We start from the raw sequence: 11,104 nt of genomic DNA, 5'->3' as shown, positions 1-11,104 counted from the left end.
GTGTGCAATTGTACATGGAGTCATAATTAAGGCTATTTCGAAGGGAAGTTCATATTCCAATTGAAGATGATGTGTAACATTTTGGCGGTACGAGAGTTTCAAAGGCCGAATATCCCATGACCATGTTGAGTGACAAGACAAAGATGATGTCATTAGATTAACTTGTCATTGGGTTCAAAAGGGACCTGCCTAGACCAAAGGCGTTGTTAGTATAGTAGTTGTCGTCTAGACGAGTCGTTGAAGAGCTTAACAATGAAGGGGACCATAGCAGTTTAGACATAACTTGTTGGTGGGCTAGTGTCGCTTCCCTGATAAGCCTATTATAGTGTGAAACCAGTTGACATATGTAATTTGGGATGGATGGTCTCAGGGTTTTATAGGGGACCTCGGGACGCAACACAGGAAAGAAATAGTGTCGAAATTAAGTCCATGAAAAGTTGTACCAGAGCCAAACGATGAACATACATATCAGTAGAGATGAGCTTTGGAACCGGACCGGTTCGGAACCGGTTTTCGTATATTATAAGAACCGGGAACCGGACTGCCGGTTCTAGCGCTGGTTCCGGTTCCGGTCCCGGTTTTTCGGTTATTTTTCAAATTAGAACCGGTTGAAATACTATAGATTATATGCTATCTTCTGGAGCTTGTAAATGATTCAATATTTATCCAAATTATGACTTTTTACATTCTAAATTGAAGTACAAACACTAAATTACATGATGAAAAAAGAATCAAGTAATTCCGGCTTCATATGAGTGAGTTATGCGCATTTTAAAAGCGGAGACAGATTCCAAAAAAATAAAAAAATGCTGAAACAGAAAAAACGCAGCATTGATATGTTGTCTTCTGGGGTCTATAACTGATTCAATATTTAACCAAAATAGGTGTTTTTATAGTCTAAAATGAACTACAAACATCAAATTACATGCTGGAAAAAAATTAAGTAACTCTGACGTCATATGAATGAGTTATACACATTTAAAAAATGGGAGATATTCAAAAAAACAAAAAATATGTCTGATTTAATATCTAACCAAAACATATGTTTATACCGTCAAAAATGAATTACAAACTCCAAATTACATGTTGGAAAAAAAATCAAATAATTTCGACTTCATATGAGCGAGTTATGCGCATTTTAAAAATGAAAAAATGTCAAACCGGTTCCGGTTCTTAGATCCGGGACCGGTTTTCATAAAAATGGAGAACCGGTAACCGGACCTATAACCAATTCCGGTCCGGTTCCGGTTCGGTTCCGGTCCGGTTCCGGTTCCGGCGGTTCTAATGCTCATCCCTACATATCAGTATGCTCGTATACTTTTGTGGGCTCCATAGAAGTGCAAACTACCTGGTGGGTTACCGCAAAATAAAGGGTGATCTATCGATGAATGTTGTACCTCCTTGAAAGGAAGTATCAGGGTTAGCCACATGCCGAGGATTCTAAACTCAAAGTATAAGGGTTGGGATCTGGTGTTGTGGTATGTGACTGTACTTGGCATCAAAAGTAAGGCCATTTCAAAGGGAAAAAAGTTCCCCTTCCATCGCACGAGGATGTGCGACATTTTATGAGTGGGAGAGTGTTACATGGCGGATATCTCGTTTTCGTCTTTACTAAGAAGATGAAGGACATGCCATCGGATTATCTTGTCATTAGGTTTAAAAAGGGACCACCTAGACCAAGGGCATTGTTAATCTAGTCATTGTCTTTTGGTTGAGTCGTTGAAGAGCTTGATAATGAAGGGGACCGTTACAGATTATACACAACTGGTTGGCGATTAGTGTGATTCCATAATGAGCCCATGGAAGGGTGTAACTAGTTGGCTTGCATAATCTGGAATGGTTGGTCTCAAGGTTTTATTGGGGACCTCGGGATGTCGTATGGGCAAGAAGTAGTGTCAAACTAAAATCCATGTCAGGGTGGAGGTGATGTTCTAGTGGCAGATTTAGGTACAGCGACATGAAATTAGGCGGAGGTGTTCTAACGTTGAACTGAATCCGAAGGAAATGATTTAAATGTTAGAAAACACATATGGAAGACGAAGGGTTTGTTTTTGAAACTAGATTTTTTTCATGTCTTTTAATGAAAAATTGGATTAAATGTTTTCAACTTTTATTCTTGAAACGAGTTAAATGTTTTAGGCTTTGGTTCAGTTAAACTTGAATGTTTTTTAAGAATATGTTGAATGCTCTTGAAAATGTTAACCGTTAGGTTGAACACTAGTATTTGAGCTCGCACTTTATCCTAGGTTTTTATGTGTTTTTCATGTGTATAAGGCATGAGAATTGATTAAACTAGTAAAACATATCACAACTTCCTACAACACTAAAAGTTTAAAATAAATGAGCGTTAGACGATTTATCAAAAATTGAGAAGAGTTTTGAGACTATTTTTTTAAGTTGTATGGTTTTTGAATAATCAATATAGGACCATTACATTGACCAAAATACAATGATATACAAGTAAAGACTAAAAATGACAACAACCAAAATACAAGGACTAAAGTTTGATAAAAAGAAGTGTGCTGTCACTTCAACCTAGATTTAAAAAACACATAAACATACATAAAATTTATATTGAAATGTTAATAAACTCGAATTTATATGACACGTACATAAAATAAGGAGTAAATTACACGAATGGTCCCTATGGTTTGGAGTAATTTGCGTGTTTGGTCCCTAACTTATTTTTTTAACTCGGAAGGTCCCTGGTGTTTGTTTTTGTTACGCGCTTGATCCCTACTGTTTGTTTTTGTTGCACGCTTGGTCCCTGTTTTACCTAAAAAAATTATTATTTAAATAGGGAAAACGGTGGGGTCAGTAGCGGATCCTCTATAGGGCCAGGGGGGCCATGGCCCCCTAGCTTTTTTGATTTATTAATACATGTATGTATAAGTATGTATCTCTTATTCTCGTTACAAAAATATAAGAGCCGATTTTATGGCCCCCCAAATTTTATGCTTAATTGTTTATAGATCTAACTGATTTAAAGAATCCGGACAAATCTTAATAAGTTATAGACTAATAAATTTGGAAGCTTAAAAAAAAGTAACATCAAATCCGAAAATCACTGAAAAATCAAAACCAATCGTATCTTACCAAAATGTCAATTAATTTGAAAAGTAAAACTCTACAATAACCAAATAACTATTATAATTTACAACTTATTTCATCAAAAAGTTGAAAAAAATGAAAAAACCCTAAAAACCACAGCCTCCACCAGAGAATGAAATCTCGAGTCTCACTGGAAAATATGACAGTCGGAGTAGTGCTAACCTCCTTCGTCTGCCGAACAAGACCTTCGTTCGCTTTATTTCTGCTCTCCTTCCTTGCTGCTCACCTTCGTACGCTCTCTCTATCTGCTCTCCTCCGTTTGCCCGCCGAACCTATCATCTCCTCGAAGAAGCTACCTCTGATGCGCTGCTCACTTTCCTCTCCACTAGTACGTTGTCTCTCCTTTTTTCTCTTTATCTCACTGGTAATTTTTAGATGAATAAGGTTTTGAAGATATGAATTCTGAAAAAGTGATAAATGTCTGAAAAGTTCAAAAGTGGCTCACAGCTTTTTTTTCCAATTTAAATATTCATTATTGTTTTACCAAATGAAACATATCAGTGGGTATCGAAAGTATCTAAAAGTTAAAAGAAGTAAATAATTTGTTTGTTAAAACTTAAAAAGGTATTTATTCCTTATTAATTTATTTTAATAATGTTTAATTGTTAATTAATTTGTTATTTGTTAACTATCAGTAAATTATATATAATTTTTTATGTGAAATATGTTAATAAAGCAAAAATAACTATTTAAACAAATATTTGTTCAATTATTTTTAGTGTTGCTCTATTGTTTCTATATATTAGTTAATATTTTATGCATTGAAAATTGACATGAAATAACAACCAAGTATCATTGTGTTTAAAAATCATGCAAGTACTCAAAATTCCGAAAACCATTGTCGATTGTTTCTGGTTTCGGCCCCCTAGTTTTAGTGTTTGTGTTCCGCCCCTGGGTGGGGTAGGTAAAGTAAGGTGATGGCGGGTGGGGTTGGGGTGTGTTTATTTAAATAAATTAAAAATCAAGGGGAAAATAGTATTTTTAGGTAAGACAGGGACCAAACGCGTAACAAAAACAAACAGTAGGGACCTTCCGAGTTAAAAAAATAAGTTAGGGATCAAACGCGTAAATTACCCTAAACCATAGGGACCATTCGTGTAATTTACTCTAAAATTAGCAAATAATTTTTTTAAAGTTAACGAACAAAGTTATTAAATAAAACCAAGTTATATATATATATATATATATATATATATATATATATATATATATATATATATATATATATATATATATATATATATATAAAACAGGGGATAAACACGAAAATATAAAAAATTGAGGTGGTAAGAATGATATTCTATAAAATTCAAAGTTGATGTGTCAAAGTATCATTCTAAAAAATATAGGGGTGGAAAATACATTTTCAAAAATGTTTAGAAAATAAAAGAATGAAAGTGATTTTACAATGTAAGTGATAAATTATACAAACCTAGAGAAATTAAATATGACATGATGTAATATGAAGTGTGCATTATCTACATACATGTACAATATGTTTTATAAAATGCACTTTTAGTTAAAGTAAAAGCCATTTACATACCCTAACTTTCAATTTTACATTTTAGTTGTATTTATAATTCTAGAAATATCAATTCGTATTGGATTGCTACATTAGTGATGTTACCATTGTAGAGTTTGGATGAAATGGCGTTTTTGATAATGTTTTTCTTAGTTAAAGCTTTCGATTAGTGAAAAAAAAAAAACTCAAAAACCTTTTAAACCAAAAGCAAACTACATGCATTTAGACGTGTTTGGCACAAAGCTTTTGGGAGTATTTGGTAATTTCTAACTTTTAGCTTTTGACAAAACGTTTTAGTTTAAACAAAAAACTTTGTTTGGTAGTACGAGGGTTTAACTTTTAGTTTAAACAAAACACTTCAAATCTAAAAGCTACTTCATGTAACGTTTAACAAAACGCTACTGAGCTTTTGAAATCAATTTCCATAATTACCCTTAAAACTATATTTATATATTTATTTATTTTTAATCAATTGTCCTTTTATATAAATTTATATATTTCAAAAGCTTGCGGTCTCTTTTGCCTAACAAATAAAAGTTATAGCTTCCCGCTACCAGCTACTGCTACTCGTTTCCGCTACTTTTGCCAAACACGCCCTTGGTCCGATTACACTTACATTTTCCCTATATAAATATCAATTAAAAAAAAACAAGTGGGGGTAGAATGGTAAAAATGCAAAATAAAATTGAAAGGAAGGTTCAAAATTACTTTGGTATGATGTGTGCGTCGGAGTTGTTTAACGCGGAAAGCCTAGCCTAGCCTACCGTATATTACTTCTATCGCCTTTCTGGATCCAATCAAAATCCGGTGACGGCCGACGGTTCTTCGCGATCTCCGGCAACCACAACAACAAATCCGACTTTCTTTCCTTAAATTATTAATTATATTCTTCTTCCTCTTAATCTATTGTATTGGAACTGTCACTTCATTCATACTCATCCCTCGAGATCCGAAGTCTTACTCTACTCATTAATCAAAGGAACCTCATTGCTCTTCACACTGTAAGTATTTGTAAATCTATTTTTGTTCTACAATTTACTATTTCACTCGTTCTTACTATGAGATCTGAATTTTGTATCTTCGAATTTCCATATGTTTGAATTCTGATTATCGGCGTCACGTTATTGACATTTAGGACTTCAGTTATTGTTACCTAAAATGCAGACAATAGAATTTAGAAGATTAAGATTACAGATGCTAGAGTAAATCTTAAAGTTTTAGAACGATTTGATCTCACTTAGGGGTATCATCATAACAAATTGAGTCTAATTTCATGTAAACAATTACTAGTCACAGATTTTGGAGGAGAATTGATATTATGCAACACACATAAGATGACAGATGAAGAATTAAATTAAGAACTTGAAAGAAAATACTCAGTTTCACCTTCAGTTATATGCATAGAAATGATAGAGTTTTCTTATTCATTATTCATGGAGTCTTCAATTAGATAAAGTCATACTAAACTAACTACTAACCATGTAATATTACAGGTGAACCTATGCATACAACTCTCGATTCTCACAACACAGAAACATGAAGAGTTTCATTCTCAAGAGTTCAACAAAACCATATGAAGGGAAGATGCAAGTCTTCATTTTTCTCTTACCCTTAACTTTCTTAGCTTAAAACTTCCAAATTTCTCCAAAAATGGCATTCAATGGAATCACAGAAATCTTTTCCTCATTCACAAGTCGTTTCTCAACTCCAAAATCTTCAACAAATCAATACGTATCATCCGGATTACCACCACTAGGTAGTGGTGGTGGATCTGTTCATGGCTATGGTTTTCCTGGTTCTAGACAAAAGAATCTTCTCAGACTCTCATCCTCCCTCCAAGATTTCTCAGCATACCGAAGGCTCGATCCAGAAAATGGCAATTTTACCCCTGGAATCGAACCAACCTCATCAAACATCAACCAAATTTTACTAAGAGAAAATGGAACCACAAGTTTCTCAAAAGAAAAACCATCATCACAAACCACGATTAGAAGAAAATGGGTACGTGCAATCATGGTTCTCTTTTGTCTACTTTCATTGGCTTCTATCATCTATGGTTTACTCTTTCTATATTCCAACTGGACTCAATCTTCCGGAAGATTCTATGTTGTTCTAGATTGTGGAAGCACTGGAACACGTGTATATGTCTACCAAGCATCCATAAACCACCAAAAAACCAACGTTCTTCCCATTTTGTTAAAATCAATCCCTGAAGATCTCAAAAGCAAACCAAGTTCTCTAAGTGGGAAAGCCTACAATCGAATGGAAACCGAACCTGGATTTGACAAATTAGTCCACAATGTATCTGGATTAAAACAAGCAATAAAGCCACTCCTTTTATGGGCTGAAAAACAAATCCCCAAACATTCTCATAAATCCACTTCTGTGTTTCTTTACGCTACTGCAGGTGTTCGACGCCTCCCTGATTCCGATTCCGATTGGCTTTTAAAAACCTCTTGGTCGATTTTAAAAAAATCATCTTTTTTATGTAAGAAAGAATGGGTTAAAACCATAAGTGGAATGGAAGAGGCGTATTATGGATGGATAGCTTTAAACTATCATGCTCGTGTCCTTGGATCTTCTTTACCAAAAAAAGAAACATTCGGTGCACTTGATTTAGGTGGATCTTCTTTACAAGTGACATTCGAAAGCAATGACTATGTCAACAATGACACGAGTTTGAATTTACGGATTGGCCCTTTAAACCATCATTTAAGCGCGTATTCTTTAGCGGGATACGGTTTAAACGACGCGTTTGATAAATCTGTTGTCCATATTTTAAAAAAAAGTCCAAATTCCATCAAGGGTAATTTGGTCAAAGGAAAAGCCGTGATCCGACACCCGTGTCTCCAATCCGGATACAAAGAGAAATACATTTGCTCCCAATGTCTTTCCGCTTTCCAAACATCAAACGTAAAGAGAAACCTTTTGGGTAAAGGGGTAAAATCGGGAATTCCTGTTCAACTAATCGGATCTCCAAAATGGGAAGAATGCAGCGCGTTAGCTAAAGTAACGGTTAATTTATCCGAATGGTCAGATAACGCCCCGGGACTCGACTGTGATTTACACCCGTGCGCCCTTCAAAATTCCCTCCCTCGCCCCTACGGGAATTTCTACGCGATGTCCGGTTTTTACGTGGTGTATCGGTTTTTCAACTTGAGTTCCGATTCTGCCCTTGATGATGTTCTAGAAAAAGGGCGTGAGTTTTGTGAAAAAACATGGGAGTCTGCTAAAAGAAGCGTGCCAGCTCAGCCTTTTATAGAACAGTATTGTTTTAGGGCGCCTTATATTGTGGTGTTGTTGAGAGAAGGATTGCATATAACAGATAGACAAGTGAATATTGGGTCAGGGGGGATTACATGGACAACTGGTGTTGCATTGTTGGAAGCTGGGAATTCAGTATCGAGTAAAAAAGGGTTTTATGATTATAGATTATTTGAAATGAAGATAAATCCGGTTTTTGTTTATGTGATTTTGTTTGGGTCGCTGTGTATGGTGATTTGTGCTTTATCATTTGCGGGGAATTGTGTCCCGAGGTTTTTTCGGAGGTTTGTGTTTAGAAGGAATAATGGTACAGGGAGTTCTGTGCTAAGTATATCAAGTCCTTTTAGTTTTCGGAGGTGGAGTCCGATTATTACAGGTAATTCTTCTATTATAGAACTCAACTTCTTTCCAATTGAAAAAAAACTAGCCAAGTAGATTGGTGTTTTTGGTATGTAAAATAGTAAAAGTAGTGATTTGTTGTATGTGAAAAACAGGGGAAGGAAGGGTTAAGATGCCACTGAGCCCTGTGGCGAGTGCGCAAAACCGAGCCTTCAGTCCAGATATCCAGCTGGCAGAATCATCTTCGCTAAGCAATGTTGCACATAGTTTTTCTTCAAGTAGTCTTACCCAATCCCAATTCGATAGTAACAGCAACACCAGTGGATTCTACTCGGGCCCACACCGAGGCCAAATGCGCCTGCAGAGTAGACGATCGCAATCCCGTGAAGACCTTAATTGTTCTGTTGCTGATGCTCATTTGGTCAAAGTCTGAGGTACCACCACTACCACTATCTCCTGCTTGACTTTTTTTCCATCTCAGAAAATCAAAATAAATATGAGTCAACTCATGGTCAAATCACACATGTTCAGCTGTGCTTTGTAAATACGTTGACTGACTGACATGTTGACTATGATGCATGGTTTGACTTTGACCAAGTCGTCATGAGGTTTATTTTGGTTTGGGATGGACTATGTTTGTGAGGAGAGGGGAGGGGAGGTCTAATGAAGGATAAGAAAATTTTGGTTAACATGTTTTGGCCTAATGGGGGGATTAGATTTTTTTTTTTTTGTATAATATTCGATAGATGTTTTTGGCTAAAGTTATATTTATATTTTTCGGTTTTATTATCATCAGTCTTTGTGTTTTTCAGTTTATAAATAGTTGAACAGGTAACGAAGTTTGTCTCGATAAACGTAATGGCTGTTTATTTTTTGGACCGAATAAATGTTTGGATAAAGTGGTTAGTTAAGGGTTGTTTCATTGTTGATGAATTTACATCTTAAGAATTTTAAATCATTAAACAAATATAAAGTTTTGTATTTATAAATAATTAACAAAAAAAAACAGAAAAGAATAGATATTGTCTCCTATACAACGTCATGGTGATTAGTAACATAAAACAATGAAACTACATACATTCACAACTCCTAGTGCATCAAATTTCACACTCATATAAAATGAATGTAGTAATAGATTCATCTTTCCTGGATGTAGATCACAACAAATGCCTCGGTAATTATCTCAGCTAAATCGAGGCTCGTTTCATCTAAAGATCCACAAGAGCTGATTTTCAGGCGAAAACAAACAAGAATGATGGCAATGAACTTTAGTTACTAAAGTAGATTAAAAAATATTAAATATAGAAATGGCTTTGACTAGAGGGGTGAAATCTAGAGCACTTTGGTATATCTATTTTTTTTTTACAAGATCTCAGACATAAAAAAAAGTCTAGATTACCTTTTTTTAGAAGACAAAAAATAGATAAAGATTTTCAAAAGATATCTTATAATTTCTAATATGTTACTTTTTCCAACACTATTAAAACCATCTCTGCCTCCGCCGCCACAACCACCACCTTTGCCAATGTATCACCACCACCTCCGCCGTCACTACCACTTCTGATGTCACCTCCACCGCTGCCACCACTGCTATCACTGCCACCACACGACTTGGTTTTTTGTTTGATATCATCAATGATCCATATGGTTTAGTATTAGTTATGCAACTTGCAAATAGTTTTTTAGAATATCAATGATCCATATGGTTTAGTATTAGTTATGCAACTTGCAAATAGTTTTTTAGAATGCACACTTTTTGTCTACGAATTCTTCTATAAATACGGAAAAAGTACTACAAACATTTTATCTCTTAAAAAATAAACACCATAGTCATAATTAACTGGAACATTAGTTGAATTTAGAACTTTATGTGATCTTCATTAGCTAATGAAAGTGTGGCCTGTAATGACTTAAAAGTGTAATATATTTTTTGATTTGTACACATTAAGTCACTGATTTTTTTTTCATCCACATTTACCCCTTCAACTTGTTAAACTGTACACATTTAGTCCTTATGACCGGTTACTCCAGATTAACCGGTAAAAATGACTTAATAGGGTAATATATTTCTCACTTTGTACACATTTAGTCCTTAATATTTTTGTACACATTTAGTCATTAATATTTTTTTTATTGCAAAATAAGTCATTTTTGTTTTTGTACTCATTCAGTACTTATGAATGATTTCTTTAGGTTTTTCTCACGACATCTTACGTGGGATAGCCATATGGTGGTGGGATAGGTTGAGGTGGTCCTGCTATATGTTGTAGGCCAAGATACCTGGTGCGGGCCGGTTGTAAGTTGTAGCACCGGAGGCTCGAGAAGAGAGGTTGGGTTAAGACAACATGCTGACAAACCCTAGGTATTCTAGTCTGATGACTGAGTGGATCTGTTGTATGTTGGCATTCCAGTCTGATGACTAATTGGGCAAAGATATTCCAGTCTGATGAGTGTGGGCTCGTTATGCATGATAATACGTTTGTCGTATCGAGTACTTTGGGGGAAACTGACTAAACTTTGTGCTTACCCAGTTGTTCGAAGGCACGAGTGTACACACTCATCAACAGTATTGAGGATTTCATGTTTGTTATATTACTCTGATTTTCCATAAATATATTTCGGAATAAACATTTTTTTTCTTAACAATGGATTTATAATCAGGGACTTTTGCCTTATATAAAAATGAAAATTTTTGGTTGTGAAAATGAGACGTTACGCATAAACATCAACAACCCCACACACTTCATCAATGATTATTTCACGTAAGATGTTTTGAGAAAAAAAACCTAAGTAAATCATTCATAAGTATTGAATGAGTACAAAAACAAAAATGACTTTTTTTAAACAAAAAATATTAAGGACTAAATG

At 34.9% G+C, this 11,104-nt stretch overlaps 1 protein-coding gene across 3 annotated transcripts; it reads left to right on the top strand.

Moving 5' to 3' along the window:
• The first annotated feature begins 5,332 nt into the window (after positions 1-5,332).
• Positions 5,333-10,900, top strand: LOC111896785 (probable apyrase 7). Of its 3 annotated transcripts, none has more exons than XM_023892767.3 (4): positions 5,333-5,634; positions 6,127-8,273; positions 8,392-8,670; positions 10,430-10,900. In XM_023892767.3, exons 2-3 carry the CDS (start codon positions 6,284-6,286, stop codon positions 8,667-8,669), a joined length of 2,268 nt encoding a protein of 755 aa, XP_023748535.1. In that variant the 5' UTR covers positions 5,333-5,634; positions 6,127-6,283; the 3' UTR covers position 8,670; positions 10,430-10,900. The 3 variants fall into 3 exon arrangements, with proteins under 3 accessions (XP_023748535.1, XP_023748536.1, XP_023748534.1); XM_023892768.3 differs by lacking the exon at positions 10,430-10,900 and adding an exon at positions 9,393-9,797; XM_023892766.3 differs by lacking the exon at positions 10,430-10,900 and having other exon boundaries at positions 5,335-5,634; positions 8,392-9,147.
• The last annotated feature ends 204 nt before the right edge of the window (positions 10,901-11,104 follow it).

Source organism: Lactuca sativa, chromosome 9 (genome assembly GCF_002870075.4).
Source record: "Lactuca sativa cultivar Salinas chromosome 9, Lsat_Salinas_v11, whole genome shotgun sequence".
Classification (NCBI taxonomy): Eukaryota; Viridiplantae; Streptophyta; class Magnoliopsida; order Asterales; family Asteraceae; genus Lactuca; species Lactuca sativa.
The sequence above is the reverse complement of the archived record's forward strand: the minus strand, read 5'-3'. Positions and strand labels throughout refer to the sequence as shown.